Below are 17,838 nucleotides of genomic sequence, written 5' to 3' on the forward strand. Positions count from 1 at the left end.
TATTTACCTTTTTTTGGCGCTTTTTTTTAAAACGCATTTTCCATAATTATATTGAAGCTCCAAAGAAGATGTTTAAGAGTGAAACATTATGGTGATTGTCTGTGAAGATTCAGGACGTCTCGAGCATTTATTTTTCCAAGATCCTTTCATCTCCTCCCACAAACGTTAGAGACTCTCCCAGGATCTCTGTCCTAGACCGTTTTATTCAGACATTTTTCGGCCTGTAAACTCTCTTTTATTCAAACTTTTCAAGACCTGGACACTGTCCCTATGTTTCTGTGTCTAAGTGACTGATGGGAACAACAATCTTTGACATTGGTCCAGTATTAAGAGAGATCGCTGCAGTCGGCAGCAGAGAAACAAGCTACAATATAAACTAAAAGGGCAATTGTGCAGCTTTTATTTACCTTCACGAAAGTGCTCGTTTTGCTGCTGACAGACTCAGATTATTATTCTAAGTGTCTGACAACATTATGAAAGGATCCCTACAGAGATAGACCTTTTAGTTAAAGAGTAAACGCACCAGACTCCATGTAAATAAACAGTAATTTTAGCATCGTAAAATACACTTCATTGAAAGTGGACAGAAACAAAATAAAACTTTGAAAAGCTGTTTTGAGTCGTCTTTCCACTTTTCCAACCATCACATCTCTAGTTTTGGTTGAATTAAACACATAGTGTACAGATTTACATGTTAAAATATGCTGGCTCTATACACGCTAAAAGTAGTGATTATTTACATGGAGTCTGGTGGAGTTTGGTGATGGGGATTTCGGGGCTGTTTCATGTTAAACTAAAAGGATCTTACTCTTTAACTAAAAGGTCTATCTCTGTAGGGATCCTTTCATAATGTTGTCAGACACTTAGAATATTAATCTGAGTCTGTCAGCAGCAAAACAAGCACTGTTGTGAAGGTAAATACAAGTTGGACAATTGCCCTATTACATTGTAGCTTGTTTCTCCCTCATCTCTCTTTATACTGGACCAATGTCAAAGATTGTTGTTCCCATCAGTCACTTAGACGCAAAAACACAGGACAATAGGGTCCATGTTGAAAAAAAAAACGGTAGTTCCCCTTTAAATGGGCAGAAGAAAAACTTCACAGCAAACGTTTCAAGTGTTTGAAGTGCTCAATTTATTCAGCTTGCAACACAGATATTCATCAAATACTTAAAAACCTTTTAAACAAATGTTTGAAGTAGCTGAAGCTCCAACAACCAGGAGATTTTTAAACTTACTTCAGCTTCTTTCCATCCTTCAAAATGTGACATTAATACAGTTTTTCACTTTCAACTCATCAACACAAAAACCAGTTCAAACTCACAAAAACAGTGAAGTGGCGACACAAACTAATTTTGCCTCGTTCCACATGCTGGGACAAACCATGACACACGTTCACCCTCTGAAAAAAACACCCAAACTGTATAAAATATTCAAAGTATAAACTGTACACCGGCACGCGGTCAGACAGACGGATCACAGAGCGTTTTCTAAGGCACAAAACGCTGCAAAGAGTCTGAATTTGTAATGTTTCTCCCGCTGGAACTTCAGCCAAAAAACACAGAGTTCCTAAAACCAAACAGTCCTTCTGCCCTAAATCATGTAATCAGTGTATGTGAGTGTGGGTTAGAGCTTAGATCTTGCCCAAAAAATCAAGCCCGACCCTACCAGAGCCCGTGTACGTTGTGTCCGAGCCCAGCCTGGCCCGACACATTAACTGTAACTATGATAATAGGTGGGCTTTGGGGGCTACCTGTGTTGGTGACCCCTGATCTAAACTCTAGTGTGGGTACATGATCTGTGCTGCCTGCACGATCCGATATGCACATAAATACGTAGTAGAAAATGTGACAGTTTCCCTACGCAATTTGTTATCACGCATGCGTTGAAACACTTGCCGGCCAGGCGACACAACTGGCGCCATATTTTTGTAATATATTTTGCAAAGGTGCGCAAGCGTAGAACAGATCGCGCAGTGTCGTAAACAGGATTATCATCTGCGTAACATCGTGCATATCGGATCGTGCAGGCAGTACAGATCGCGTACCGACAGTGAGGCTCCGTTCACACTGTTAAAAACACCATGGAGAAGTGATCAGGATGTTTTCATTTATTCTGTTTGCTGTAAACGGAGAATAACTACCGACAAGTCCTCCAAAACGTACGACCATATCTGTGTTTGTTCCTCTAATCCGACCCACAGGAGCGTTTCATAACTTAGCGCCCCCTAGCTGTTTTTGGCCCTCTTTTTGATGCTTTTTTTCTATGCTTTAGATGCTCTTTAAAAAACGTTTGTGATGCTGTTTTCGACCCTTTTTTAATGTATTCTCCGATGCTTTATATTCTATTTTTTTTAAACGTTTTTGATGCTGTTTTTGGAGCTTTCTTGGTGTGTTATTTTTACACTTTTGATGCAGATTTGGAAGTTTTTTTACACTTTAGCTTTTGACGCTTTGCTTATTTCGACGTGCACGTGAAGTTAAGGAGAAAACACAAGACTTTCACCCAGGAAACAGGTGTTCATGTCCTGAAGAAGTTAAGGAGAAAACACAAGACTTTCACCAGGAAACAGGTGTTCATGTCCTGAAGAAGTTAAGGAGAAAACACAAGACTTTCACCAGGAAACAGGTGTTCATGTCCTGAAGAAGTTAAGGAGAAAACACAAGACTTTCACCAGGAAACAGGTGTTCATGTCCTGGGAGTGTTTTAATCCAAACCCAGTGCTGTAGTGTAATGTATTGTAGTGGGTATACTGTACTGTATATATGGGCCAGAATGGGCCTTTTGGGGGGGGCATATCATACTGGGGGGTCTGGGTGTCTTCCCCCAGGGAAGTTTTGAGCATCAATGACTTCATTTCCACCAATTTACGATGGAAATACCTTTATTAAGCCTATGTGAAGACGAAAAACACAGATGACAATTAAAAATATAATGTAAAGTATGTTGTTGCGTGTCATTGGGCATTTTTAGGTGGGTGTATGGAAATCCTGGAGCTTTCTTAGTGGGTATACTACGTATACTTGCGTATCACGTAGACTACACCGCTGTCCAAACCACGTTGGTAGAGAGGCGAAAAGAGAGAGGATATCTGTGAACGCAAACATCTTTACGGAGCCTCCGATCCCCCAGAAATCATTTTATTTGATCTTGTGTGTGCACAAGATCAAATAAAACAAGACATAAAAGAAACAGACATTAAAGGAAGCAGTGTGCAGTGTGAACGGAGCCGTGAAGTGGCCTTGTAGTAAACAAAACGCCACCCGAATACACATTCAAGCTCTTACAGCTCAGACACCAAGTTATTAACGGACAAAAATCATCCGTCAACACTCAAACATCCACACAACAAAGGAAACAACTAATAATGTGTTGAGCACTGAACACAGCAGTGAAGATATATTAGCTTTCAAATAAATATCACACGCTCGGAGCTGCTTTCAGGTTATTTGTTGCATAGTAACGTGACATCAGAGAGGGGTTAGTAGCTACACAAGTGATGCTGTTTTCTCTGCTGCGTTATGTACAAACGCTTCGTGAGAACAGGCTGATCTTTTGGTTTCTATTCAGTCTGTGGTTTCTGTTTAACATCGTAGTGCGTGTGTGTGTGTGTGTCTTTGTCCGTGTGTGTGTTATGTCTGTGTGTGTGTGTTTGTCCGTGTGTGTGTCTTTGTCCGTGTGTGTCCGTCCGTCTGTGTGTGTGTCTTTGTCCGTGTGTGTGTGTGTCCGTATGTGTGTTAGGTCTGTGTGTGTGTTATGTCTGTGTGTGTGTATGTGTGTGTGTGTGTGTCTTTGTCCGTGTGTGTGTTATGTCTGTGTGTGTGTGTTTGTCCGTGTGTGTGTCTTTGTCCGTGTGTGTGTCTTTGTCCGTGTGTGTGTGACCGTGTGTGTGTCTGTGTGTGTCCGTGTGTCTTTGTCTGTGTGTGTCTTTGTCCGTGTGTGTGTGTGTGTGTGTGTTAGGTCTGTGTCCGTGTGTGTGTCTTTGACCGTGTGTGTCTGTGTGTGTGTGTGTCTTTGTCCGTGTGTGTCTTTGTCCGTGTGCGTGTGTCTATGTGTGTCTGTGTGTGTGTTATGTCTGTGTGTGTGTGTTTGTCCGTGTGTGTGTCTTTGTCCGTGTGTGTCCGTCCGTCTGTGTGTGTGTCTTTGTCCGTGTGTGTCCGTCCGTCTGTGTGTGTGTCTTTGTCCGTGTGTGTGTGTGTGTGTGTGCTGTCTGTGTGTGTGTGTCTTTGTCTGTGTGTGTGTGTCTGTGTGTGTGTGTGTCCGTGTGTGTGTCCGTGTGTGTGTGTGTGTCTGTGTCCGTGTGTGTGTCTGTATGTGTGTGTCTTTGTCCGTGTGTGTGTCTGTGTGTGTGTGTCTTTGTCTGTGTGTGTGTGTCCGTGTGTGTGTGTGTGTGTGTGTGTGTGTGTGGTAGGGCGAGTGAGAGCGTGATGGTGATCATCTTTATTAATACTTTTGTTAGTTCAGTGAAGTGAAAAAGAAAGCATTCAGAAGACCTGAAAAAGTCTGAATCACAATAGGCACATTACAGAGAGACAAGTCCAAGACATGGTGAGAACAGAGTTCTGGAGACAGACTACGGCCGTGCAGTTCACAACGTACGGAGTCTCGGGTGTGCCACAGATCTCCTCCGGTATGCTGTGCGCCCTTTAGAAAAGAAAGTCGCTCGTAACGGCTGTACTGAGACGTTTGATTCAAGTCTGATGTATGCTTCTGTGGAGACTCCACGCAGAGCTCTCTCCGTAGCAGACGTAAGAGGCCTGAAGTTTATACTGGTGTGTGTGTGTCTTTGTCCGTGTGTGTGTGTGTGTGTCCGTCCGTCCGTGTCTTTGTCCGTGTGTGTGTGTGTGTTAGTGTGTGTGTCTTTGTCCATGTGTGCGTGTGTCTTTGTCTGTGTGTGTGTGTATCCGCTAGTGTGTGTGTCTTTGTCCGTGTGTGTGTGTGTCAGTGTGTGTGTGCCTTTGTCCGTGTGTGTGTGCGTGTGTGTGTTAGTGTGTGTGTGTGTGTGTGTGTCTTTGTCCGTGTGTGTGTGTGTGTAGTGTGTCTTTGTCTGTGTGTGTGTGTCTTTGTCCGTGTGTGTGTGTGTGTGTGTGTGTGTGTGTGTGTGTGTGTGTGTGTGTGTGTGTGCCTTTGTCCGTGTGTGTGTGTTAGTGTTCCTTTGTCTGTGTGTGTGTGTGTGTGTGTGTGTGTGTGTGTGTGTGTGTGTCTTTGTCCGTGTGTGTGTGTGTGTGTGTGCCTTTGTCCGTGTGTGTGTGTGTGTGTGTGTGTGTGTGTGTCTTTGTCCGTGTGTGTGTGTGTGTGTGTCTTTGTCTGTGTGTGTGTGTATCCGTGTGTGTGTGTCTTTGTCCGTGTGTGTGTGTTAGTGTGTGTGTGTGTGTGCCTTTGTCTGTGTGTGTGCGTGTGTCTTTATCTGTGTGTGTGTGTGTGTGTGTGTGTAGTGTGTGTGTCTTTGTCTGTGTAAGTGTGTGTGTGTCTGTCTGTCTCTGTGTGTGTGTTAGTGTGTAAGTGTGTGTGTGTCTGTGTGTGTGTGTGTGTGTGTGTGTGTCTGTGTGTGTGTGTCTGTGTGTGTGTGTGTGTGTGTGTGTGTGTGTGTGTGTCTCCCCTGTTCTTTCTGACCACGGTGGGAGATCTGGAGCAGGAGAAGTTAACCCTCTCCTTGATTTCATGTTTATGGAGAAGGAGAACCAGGAAATGAGTCGGGGGGGAAATGCAACACCACGTGTCGCTACATTTTTCGAGAGGTGACAGCGTAGGGTCGGTATCTCTACGTACCTACGTACGTAGCCACGGAGTAGATTTAACACAGAAGCATAAATCGGCCTCAAGTCTTGCCGACTACACAAGTTTTATATAATACAGCAGACACACAAAATAAGCCCCAAACTGGAGAGCAAAGAGCCACCATGGTTTGGCGCTTTTGTCCAAAGCGACGCAAAAATGGGGTGCAATCCGACTACTATTAATACATTATGAAAATGATTATTATTTTTATTGTGCTGTATGTTTTTTTTAAATGGACCTTGAGTCTAACTATCTAATATTTAATGTAACAACATGTTTAATCTAAGTCTTTGTTTAGTTACATATATTTAAACTACATTCATCAGTTTATTTAACTGAGATACATTTGGCACACACCAGACTCCATACAAAGACTCAACATTTCTGAGCTGAACAGCACGGCGGACACTTTGAGTAGCTTCTGGTAGAAAACATAAGAAATGCAAAAGTACAAAGTGAAGTGGACAACGGAGAACATCGTGACTTTGTTTTCTCTTTCTGTTTGAAGCACAGTCCCTCCAAAAAAAACGTGAGTATGCAATCGCATAATTCAGTGCATAATCAGCCAAAATCTGCATATTTATTTCGGGAATTCTTTCAAATACTCCACACTTTCTCCGCATGAATTGCTGATTTCCGCGCAAAATACGCGGGGCTTGCATGATGTCATAATCCCGCATTTCCAGTTGCAAAAAAGTCCCAAATATCTTATCAGAAAGATGAAAAATGTTGTGTTTACTTCACACAAGAGCAGCCGTTTCCCTGCTGCCATGAGAACGTTATGAAGTGACGTAATGAAGTGACGTTATGAAGTGACGTTATGAAGTGACGTCATGAAGTGACGTAATGAAGTGAGCGTTATGAAGTGAGCGTCATGAAGTGGCGTTATGAAGTAGCGTATATGAAGTGGCGTAATGAAGTGAGCGTTATGAAGTGGCGTTATGAAGTGGCGTTATGAGGTGGCGTTATGAAGTGGCGTAATGAAGTGATGTGATGAAGTAGCGTTATGAAGTGGCGTTATGAAGTGGCGTTATGAAGTAGCGTTATGAAGTGGCGTAATGAAGTAGCGTTATGAAGTGGCGTAATGAAGTAGCGTTATGAAGTAGCGTTATGAAGTGGCGTTATGAAGCGGCGTTAGAGTCTGCATATTTATTTGAGAATTCTTTCACATCGCCGCACTTTCTCGCATGAATTGCTGATTTCAGCGCAAAATCGCGGGGCTTGCATGATGTCATGATCGCATTTCGTTGCAAAAGTCCCAAATATCTTATCAGAAAGATGAAAAATGTTGTGTTTACTTCACACAAGAGCACCGTTTCCCTGCTGCATGAGGGCGTTATGAAGTATATGAGGTGACGTTATGAGTGACGTAATGAGTGACGTTATGAAGTGACGTAATGAAGTGACGTTATGAAGTGACGTTATGAAGTGACGTTATGAAGCGACGTTAAGTCTTCATATTTATTTCGGGAATTCTTTACGCCGCACTTTCTCCGCATGAATTGCTGATTTCCGTGCAAAATAGGCGGGGCTTGCATGATGTCATAATCCCGCATTTCCATTTGCAAAAAAGTCCCAAATATCTTATCAGAAAGATGAAAAATGTTGTGTTTACTTCACACAAGAGCAGCCGTTTCCCTGCTGCCATGAGAACGTTATGAAGTGACGTAATGAAGTGGCGTTATGAAGTGGCGTTATGAAGGGGCGTTATGAAGTGGCGTTATGAAGTGGCGTTATGAAGGGGCGTTATGAAGCGGCGTTATGAAGTGGCGTTATGAAGTAGCGTTATGAAGTGGCGTTATGAAGCGGCGTTATGAAGTAGCGTTATGAAGTGGCGTTATGAAGTGGCGTTATGAAGTAGCGTTATGAAGTAGCGTTATGAGTGGCGTTATGAAGTGGCGTTATGAAGTAGCGTTATGAGTGGCGTTATGAGTGGCGTTATGAAGCGGCGTTATGAAGTGGCGTTATGAGTGGCGTTATGAAGTGGCGTTATGAAGCGGCGTTATGAAGCGGCGTAATGAAGTGGCGTTATGAAGTAGCGTTATGAAGCGGCGTTATGAAGCGGCGTTATGAAGTGGCGTTATGGTGGCGTTATGAGTGGCGTTATGAAGCGGCGTTATGAAGTGGCGTTATGAAGCGGCGTTATGAAGTAGCGTAATGTAGTGGCGTTATGAAGTGGCGTTATGAAGTGGCGTAATGAAGCGGCGTGATGAAAGTGGCGTGATGAAGTAGCGTAATGAAGTGGCGTGATGAAATGGCGTGATGAAGTGGCGTAATGAAGTGGCGTGATGAAGTGGCGTTATGAAGTGACGTAATGAAGCGACGTGATGAAATGACGTGATGAAGTGACGTAATGAAGCGACGTGATGAAATGACGTTATGAAGTGACGTAATGAAATGACGTGATGAAGTGACGTAATCACGCGACGTGAACATCATCGAAAAGCAAACCCCGCGATGAAGCCGCGATGAAGCCGCAGTTTTTGCGCGTTCCCGCAATTTCATCGCATGAAAGTTGCGCAACAATCACAAAAAAAAAAGTTTTTCTGGAAGGACAGGAAGCAGAATCATCAGGCAGCGTCATTTCAATCATTCATACTCATATCAATGCACAGAAAAAGGAAAACCAAAGTGTATTCTGCATACAGAGTGTTTTACACACATCTTGTAAATGTCGTCGTTGTCGTCGTCGTCTGCTTGCGCTGTCCGTCTGTTGCCCCCGGTGACGTTGGTCTACACGTTGATGGCGTGAGCGTGCTTCTTGCACAGAGGCTTGTCTTTCTTGGAGTAGAAAGGCTGGCCCTCCAGGTTCATGTTGCAAACCTGCACACACAACAAATGTGTCACGATTGTGAGTTTCCGTTGTAGTTTTTCCTGTTTTATTTTGTAGTTTTCTCCCATGTCATGTCTTGTTTTCCTTCCTGTCTTGTGTTTTCCCGCCTTTGTGATTGTCTGCCCCGCCCTGATGTGTTTCACCTGTTCCTTGTTTCACCTTCGTTACCTTGTGTATTTAGTAGGGTAACCCAAAGGTTAAAATGCTGACAGCTTACGTTAAGCGGTGTAACGTGTGACTGTATTTCCCTCTAGAGGATCCAACAGCGGGACGTAACGGTCTGCAGGCAGCTGCCGTTGTCGGGAAAATCAACATACACGGTGCGTTCACTTGAAACTCGCCAACCTTGTGCTGCATTCAAAGTTATTGTAAAATACCCTTTTCCCATCTGGTGCTTGTTTCATTTGGACCATATGGCCTTAGCAATAAACAAGCCGTTCTTTAATGTCGCCGACTGTCGTTTTGTTATATTTTATATTATATACATTATAAATATATGTAATATATTTCGGTTCACCGTTTTAAAAGCATCGCTTTAGCACCGGTATCGGAAAAAACCCAAACGATACCCAACCATAGTATATAGTCTCTGTGTTGTCTTTGGCTGTGTGTGTGTGTGTGTGTGTGTGTGTGTGTGTGTGTGTGTGTGTGTGTGTGTGTGTGTGTGTGTGTGCGCGCGTGTGTGTGTGTGTCAGGGTTTTGGTATTTTTTCCGTCTTTTTGTGGTAGTCTTGTTTTTCTGTTCTGTTCTGTTTCCTGTTTTTATTTTGTAGTCTGTCTTGTCTCCCTTGTCTTGTCTAGTTTACTTCCTGTCTTTGTTTGTTTCCCGCCTTTTCTGATTGTTCTGCCCCACCCTGATTAGTTCCACCTGTTGTATCACCTGTCCCTCGTTAGTGTTCATTACCTGGTGTATTTAGTCCCTGTTCTGTCGTTGTCTCTTGTCGGATCATTGTACGTTGTTGTGTGCTGTGCTGTTCTGTTGTGTTGTGTTGAGTACTATTGTGTTGTGGTTTCTCTGGTCTGGTATGTTATGTTCGGTGTTCCTGTTTGTTCCGTGTTTCCTGTTTTTGTATCCTCAGTATTGCTGGAGATATTTTTCCTGTTTCTTCAGGACGCTTTTTGTTGTACCCATTGCCTAATTAAATCTTTGAACTCAAGCACTGCTCTGTCTTGACTACATTTGGGTCCAAGCCTCGCCGTGTGTGTGTGTGTGTGTGTGTGTGTGTGTCCCAGTTTATTGTGATTCCTGGTCATTTGGCTTCCTCAACTTTTTAAACTATTTTTGCCTGCTTACTTCGTGAGCCTAAAAATCAATATTGAATCGTGACATTTTCTGAATCGTGCACCCCTAATTTCCAGTGTAAACATGTTGTCTGTTTGTGGTTCTTACTGCACAGACGAAGCAGGTGTCGTGCCAGGTGTGACCCAGAGCCTCGATGAACTTATCTCCAGCTTCAACCGGGAAGTCACAGCCATGACACTTGGTGCTGAAGAGGGAGATATAATCTGACAGAGAGACAGAGACAGACAGAAATACTTGAGGATAACCAGGATTATTACAGCAAAACCTCTGAAAACTGACTCAAACTAAAACCTACAAAGGCACTCTGAAAACTGACTTGTCTAAGTTCACACCGTACCTTTCTCACAGTACGGCTCTCCGTCCTCCATGTGGAAGAGGCTGTTTCCGAACGCTTTGCCGCACGCCGCGCACACGAAGCATGTGGTGTGCCACGTCTGCCGCAGAGCGTGCATCACTTCCTGTAAAAAATGAGACAAACATGTATGAATGAAATTTTAAGACCTACAGTATGTCATGACATCAAAAAACAAAGTCAGATATTGGAGTCCGAAAACATTGTCTGAAACAATTCCCCGATTTCCCCATTGTTATTTTAGGACTGGTGTCTAGATTGGCTACAATATAATGTAAGTTGGTGTCAGTGGTGTAGTATATACTGAGTATACTGTCATTTTTGCCCTCCCAGCATTAGACTCGCGCGTCACAAAGCGACGTGTCCCAGAGCGACAACCCCATGGGTTTTTTGTAACGTTACAGCGTAAAGCATCAGCCTCATATGGCTCATTTTCTGTAGTTTCTGTAACGTTAACGTCTGCTGCAGCGTCATCCGAAGCGGCAGTATAGTACCGTATTTTCCGGACTATAAGTCGCATCAGCCAAAAAATGCGTCATGAAGAGGAAAAAAACATATATGTCGCACTGGACTATAAGTCGCGTTTATTTAGAAATTTATTTCACAAAATCCAAGACAAGGCAAGGCCACACCCCCACCTTGTCCCCCCCTCTCTCCTCCTCAATAGCATTTAAAGCTACAGATACAGTATTAGGGGACCACTAACGTCTATATAAAGAGACTTCAGATACAGTATTAGGGGACCACTAAGGTCTAAATAAAAGAGACTTCAGATACAGTATTAGGGGAACACTAAGGTCTATATAAAAGAGACTTCAGATACAGTATTAGGGGACCACTAAGGCCTATATAAAAGAGACTTCAGATACAGTATTAGGGGACCACTAAGGCCTATATAAAAGAGACTTCAGATACAGTATTAGGGGACCACTAAGATCTATATAAAAGAGACTTCAGATACAGTATTAGGGGACCACTAAGGTCTATATAAAAGAGACTTCAGATACAGTATTAGGGGACCACTAAGGTCTATATAAAGATACTTCAGATACAGTATTAGGGGACCACTAAGGCCTATATAAAAGAGACTTCAGATACAGTATTAGGGGACCACTAAGGTCTATATAAAAGAGACTTCAGATACAGTATTAGGGGACCACTAAGGCCTATATAAAGAGACTTCAGATACAGTATTAGGGGACCACTAAGGTCTATATAAAAGAGACTTCAGATACAGTATTAGGGGACCACTATAAGCCCTATATAAACGCATCCAAAAAGCAGCATGTGATAGGACCTTTAAAGAAATGCCAATAAACCAGAGCACGTTTTTCTCCCATCCAGGAATGCTGTGTGGACTAGCCAGACCTTACTCTGCAGCGCTATGGAGATACATCGATACAGACAGAAATGACAGATAATCTGCGTCTCACCCCCATGATCTTGGTGTTGCAGCGGGCGCAGGTCGGAGCGAAGAACTCCTCGTAGCAGTTCTCGCAGTAGACGCTGTTCTGCTCCTCCACGAAGCTGACGTCAGCCAGAGACATGTGGCAGTAGTGGCAGTTAAACTCCTCGGGGTGCCAGGAGCGGCCCAGGGCCACCAGGAAGGGGCCCCTGGAAACAGGTGAAGGCTCAGGTTACTTTATTCGTACCCGTAGGGAAATTAGTTTTGCAGCTACAAAGTGCAGGGCGTCCATGACACACAGACAACATACAAAAACCTGATGCCACGATCACACAAGAGGACCGTAAATTACCTGATGACACTGTTGCAGGATCCACACAGAGGCGTGCGGCTGCTGGCGGCGAACCTCTCCGCCCTTTGGGCCACGCCCCTTGCCACAGGAGAGAAGGGGGCGGGGCTTGGTGTGGCGGGGGCAGGGCTGGGAGTGGCGGGGGCAGCGTGGGAGGGGTTGGGGATGAACGGTGGGGGAGGCGGGGCGCCCTGGGGCAGCGGCTGCACCTTCACGGTGCCCGTGGTCGTCTTACTGGGGTCGAACTTGTCGGCGAAGTTGGTGTCGGACACCCAGGGGGGGCGGTTAGAGGAGGCGGGGCCAGAGGGGGCCGGCGCCGGGGCCGGGGCAGCAGCTGGAGGGGCGGGAGCTGGAGAAGGAAGGAGAGGAAAACCATTCATTTAAAACAGGGGTCTTCAACATTTTTTAGGTCAGGGACCCCAAAGCTGAAAGAGAGACCAGGGACCCCCTACTACATATGTTATGAAAAATGAGTTGCATATTAAACTGGGCCTACAATAATGTGCAGGGTGGCTGAAAGCCTTTATACATACCTTTTGTGGTGCATGCATTATATTAACATAATTATTGACATTCATGTATTTATACAGGTTTTAATGTTGAACATACATGTAGCACAGTCAATCCTTAAGCTTAACTGTATCTGTGGCTGTCATCAATGTCGCGTACATTTAAAAACAAATCACAAATAGGCCGATTGATGTTTGCTAATAATATACAGGAATCATGTTTAAGTCTGCCGGGGGGCAGTGACAAGCGCCTCTCACTGATCTCCTTCTCCGTTTCAGCTGGTTTCAGTCACGTGACGCTGGCTCTGAACGAAAATGCGTTGTGGATTAGCTAGACAGGAAGGCTAGTGCTCTATGTCCCTCTCAGAGATTATAGTTTTTCAAAATGGCGGAACGACGTGGAAGCCTCCTTGGACTTGCCCGTCCAATGTAAATACAGATAAGAAATTCTTCGCTTACGAGGATAAGTCAGATCATTGGCAGAGGTCATTTTACACCAATGAGGACATATTTATGAATGAAGACATTGATTTTAGCTAATAAAATACTTAGGAATACTACACAGTGTACCTTTAACCAATCAGCAGCAACATGTCTGTACACTACCGATAATAAAAAGGTTCAACACACCCTTGTTTCAGTCTAAATAAACACGTTGCTACGTTTTCTCGGGGCTGAACGTGGCCCTGTGGTGCAGCTATTCTCACCTGGCTGGGAGGGGTAGATGCAGGCGGTGCTGACCACCTTAGGAGGTACGGAGCCAAGAGGGACCTGGATGGAGCTCTGCTGAGTGGGCCGGACCTGCTGCGTGGGGGGCTGCTGGTACTGCTGCTGGATTGGCTGCTGGTACTGCTGCTGGATTGGTTGTTGGTACTGCTGCTGGATTGGTTGTTGGTACTGCTGAGGGATTGGCTGCTGGTACTGCTGCGGGATTGGCTGCTGGTACTGCTGCTGGTACTGCTGTGGGATTGGCTGGTACTGCTGCGGAGGCGGGGCTTGTGGAGCCTGATGCATGGCAGGAGGCTGAGCGTATTGGCTGAAGAGAGACGGGGAAATGTTGATTCATCAGTGCTGCATGTTTCTGTTTCTGTACAAACGACCTGTAAAACTCACTGAGCTGGGACAAAAGATTCAAAACCATCACGAAGAGACACAGAAACAACCATGTGACCCAGGACATAAACACACAGCCTTCCTCTGCGAGACTTTTGTTTTAGATTAACTGACATTTTTTGATGCAACTTGGTTTTTTCAATTATGTTTCACCCCCTGCCATGGATGGATTACTGAGAGGGCCCACTGGAAACTATTCTAACTGATTGTAAACACTACAAAACACACAAAGAGACAAAACAACCACATACAGACACACAACGACTACTAGAGATACAAAATGACGGGAGCGTGCCTATGTTCCCACAGCCCTATGTTCCCACATTTCCCAACTTTCCTTTTTCATAAATTTGTATCAGATTTTATCCCCCTAACCCTAACCCTCCTCCAGGCAGAGGGATGGGTTTCTCTTTCTTCCTCCCCACCTCCTCCAGACAGAGGGATGGGTTTTTCTCTTCCCCACCTCCTCTAGACAGAGGGATGGGTTTCCCTCTTCCCCACCTCCTCCAGACAGAGGGATGGGTTTCCCTCTTCCCCACCTCCTCCAGACAGAGGGATGGGTTTCCCTCTTCTCCACCTCCTCCAGACAGAGGGATGGGTTTCTCTCTTCCCCACCTCCTCCAGACAGAGGGATGGGTTTCCCTCTTCTCCACCTCCTCCAGACAGAGGGATGGGTTTTTTCTCTTCCCCACCTCCTCCAGACAGAGGGATGGGTCTTTTCTTCTTCCCCACCTCCTCCAGACAGAGGGATGGGTGTCCCTCTTCCCCACCTCCTCTAGACAGAGGGATGGGTTTCCCTCTTCCCCACCTCCTCCAGACAGAGGGATGGGTTTTCCTCTTCCCCACCTCCTCTAGACAGAGGGATGGGTCTTTCTTTCTTCCTCCCCACCTCCTCCAGACAGAGGGATGGGTTTCCTCTTCCCCACCTCCTCCAGACAGAGGGATGGGTTTACCTCTTCTCCACCTCCTCCAGACGGAGGGATGGGTTTCCCTCTTCCCCACCTCCTCCAGACAGAGGAATGGGTCTTCCTCTTTGCCCACCTCCTCTAGACAGAGGGATGGGTCTCTCTTTCTTCCTCCCCACCTCCTCCAGACAGAGGAATGGGTCTTCCTTTTGCCCACCTCCTCCAGACAGAGGGATGGGTCTTTCTCTTTCTTCCTCCCCACCTCCTCCAGACAGAGGGATGGGTTTTTTCTCTTCCCCACCTCCTCCAGACAGAGGGATGGGTTTTCCTCTTCTCCACCTCCTCCAGACAGAGGAATGGGTCTTCCTTTTGCCCACCTCCTCTAGACAGAGGGATGGGTCTCTCTTTCTTCCTCCCCACCTCCTCCAGACAGAGGAATGGGTCTTCCTCTCTCCCCCCTCTCACCCCACCATCCCTTTCCTCCAGCAGGAAGACCTCACCTCTCTCCTTTTCTCTATCCCTGCTTTAGACAAAGGATTCACCGCTTTTCATTTATTGGGTACAGCGGTCTTTAGAGAGGAAACTCGGAGTGACATGCGGCGGCCCGTGCACACCTTTAGTCTCCATTTCAACCACGTAGTCGTTGGACATGTGGGGAGGCTTCTGGGATCCGAACACACCTAACCCCTAACCCCAACCCCAACCCCTAACCTTAACCCCAACCCCTAACCCTAACAAATGTTGTGGGAGGATAGGGCTTAATTTTGAAGGGAAATGTAGGAACACAAGACCTAATTTTGAAAATGTCCTAGAAATGTGGGAACATAGGGCTGTGGGAATATAGGGCTGACCCCCAAAAGGACCATGTTTTGTATCTGTTTCAGTCTGGCGGTCTTGCTTTGATGCAGGAGGGGTGCGGGGCCTTTTACATGTCTGTGTCCCAGGGGCCCAATGTGTTTTAATCCTCCAGAATTTGCGATGGATTGTCTAAAAACTGCCTATATTTTAATCTACACAGTTGATTTCTCGCCTAAAAAGTTCAGTTTAGTGATGAATTAGCTCTAGATGTTGGGATACCGGTGCTGCCAAGTTCTTACAAGTTCCAGACTGATCTCATGAAGTGGTATATGTATGACACGCCAATTCGTATGCCATTATTGGCGTGTTATCAAGACGCATACTTGCTTTTCAGCGTGTTTATCAATGCCGTTTGGCCTCCATTGACTGACATTACCTTGTGATTGCGTGACGCCGTGCGTAGGGAGGTTGGTCGGGGGGGAGGATGGGTCAAACACAGGACGTTCACCCAGGAGACCGTGTGTCACATTTCCTAAACTCAACCGTAGCCTCGCGATAACACGCGACGTGGCTTTAGAAAGTGGCGTGTATGTTGGCGCTGTGACGTTGCAGACTGCTGTCCGCTGTATACAGCGTAGACATACACGGGGATAGCTCAAAATGCGTACAGATAACACGCCACGTGGCTTTAGGAAAGTGGCGTGTATGTTTACGCGAAGTCATGATGTCACGTTGCAAGCTCTTACACATTACCAACCGATGCATCCTCCGTAAAATGTCAGGAACATTCACGGGTATTTTAACTGTTCTTGGCGAAATGCAAACTTGTGCAAAAGATGACGTTTCACAAATACAGACAGGAACACAGATTAAGGGAGGCCCTCTTTGTGATGCAGATTAAACACCAAACGGCTGAATGAGATTTGATTGTTACCTGTGAGGGGCGGGGCCAGGTGAAGCATGGGCGGGGTCCAGAGGCTGCAGAGCGGCAGGGGCGGAGCCAGCAGAAGCTGGAGCATGCTCAGTAGGGCTAAAGCACAGGAAGCGTTAGGAGCAAGAGAGACACATTCGGAGCTGGAGTCATGAAATGTAGTTTATACATTTATATATTTACACATGCAGTCCTTACCAGCCTGCGTGTGACAATATATAAAGTATATTTAGTGTTCAGATCAGATTAGTTAAAGCAAGGAAAGAGAGAAAAGATCAAGCTTGTTATCGTCTCATGCACAAATCAAAATGCTCGATATTGCTCTGGTTGAAAATGCAATTTTTATTCTGACTTTGGTGATTCGAACGTATCCTTTAAAACCCTGAAGATGACTCATAATAACCCAAACTATCTGATGGAGGCAGAGCATCAACTCCTATCTTCTGTGAGGTTAAAGAGTGGAGTCACATTTAGTTTAAAGGTCCCATGACATGGTGCTCTTTGGATGCTTTTATATAGACCTTAGTGGTCCCCTAATACTGTATCTGAAGTCTCTTTTATATAGACCTTAGTGGTCCCCTAATACTGTATCTGAAGTCTCTTTATATAGACCTTAGTGGTCCCCTAATACTGTATCTGAAGTCTCTTTTATATAGACCTTAGTGGTCCCCTAATACTGTATCTGAAGTCTCTTTTATATAGGCCTTAGTGGTCCCCTAATACTGTATCTGAAGTCTCTTTTATATAGACCTTAGTGGTCCCTCTAATACTGTATCTGAAGTCTCTTTTATATAGACCTCAGTGGTCCCCTAATACTGTATCTGAAGTCTCTTTTATATAGACCTTAGTGGTCCCCTAATACTGTATCTGAAGTCTCTTTTATATAGACCTTAGTGGTCCTCTAATACTGTATCTGAAGTCTCTTTTATATAGACCTTAGTGGTCCCCTAATACTGTATCTGAAGTCTCTTTTATATAGACCTTAGTGGTCCCCTAATACTGTATCTGAAGTCTCTTTTATATAGGCCTTAGTGGTCCCCCTAATACTGTATCTGAAGTCTCTTTTATATAGACCTTAGTGGTCCTCTAATACTGTATCTGAAGTCTCTTTTATATAGACCTTAGTGGTCCCCCTAATACTGTATCTGAAGTCTCTTTTATATAGACCTTAGTGGTCCCCTAATACTGTATCTGAAGTCTCTTTTATATAGACCTTAGTGGTCCTCTAATACTGTATCTGAAGTCTCTTGCTTGCTCTAACCCTAACCCGAAATTTTACATTTGCGTTTTCATGAACTGGGGTAGACGCTCCATATTCATGCGCCATCTTGAAATACGTTAGCCGGTAAGGGACATACAGGACATACTGCTCCACCTTTCACGTTTTCGCTGTCACATAATGAACTCCCAGCTGCTGCTAACGCTGCTAACGGCTATCGTAGCTTCCCGGCACGTTTGAAGAAGGAAACATGGAGGACCGCATGTATTCAAAACCCAAATTTCAGGAACAGGAGTCTTCTTCTTCGCCCAGAAAAAGAAAAAGGAGATCGAAAAGGTCAGCTT

At 45.0% G+C, this 17,838-nt stretch overlaps 1 protein-coding gene across 1 annotated transcript in view; it reads right to left on the reverse strand.

The window, feature by feature from the left end:
* Positions 1–8,128: 8,128 nt before the first annotated feature.
* The window catches only part of LOC144512348 (LIM domain-binding protein 3-like), a 67,293-nt gene continuing 57,583 nt past the window's right edge, over positions 8,129–17,838 (reverse strand). The window contains exons 8-14 of the mRNA XM_078243043.1: positions 16,279–16,374; positions 13,236–13,564; positions 12,023–12,368; positions 11,699–11,879; positions 10,251–10,371; positions 10,001–10,116; positions 8,129–8,601 (exon numbers count right to left, since the gene is read on the reverse strand). Of these exons, the coding sequence (XP_078099169.1) occupies positions 8,512–8,601; positions 10,001–10,116; positions 10,251–10,371; positions 11,699–11,879; positions 12,023–12,368; positions 13,236–13,564; positions 16,279–16,374 (1,279 nt within the window). The 3' untranslated portion in view covers positions 8,129–8,511. The remainder of the gene's footprint in view (positions 8,602–10,000; positions 10,117–10,250; positions 10,372–11,698; positions 11,880–12,022; positions 12,369–13,235; positions 13,565–16,278; positions 16,375–17,838) is intronic.

This window comes from Sander vitreus, chromosome 23 (genome assembly GCF_031162955.1).
Source record: "Sander vitreus isolate 19-12246 chromosome 23, sanVit1, whole genome shotgun sequence".
NCBI lineage: Eukaryota > Metazoa > Chordata > Actinopteri > Perciformes > Percidae > Sander > Sander vitreus.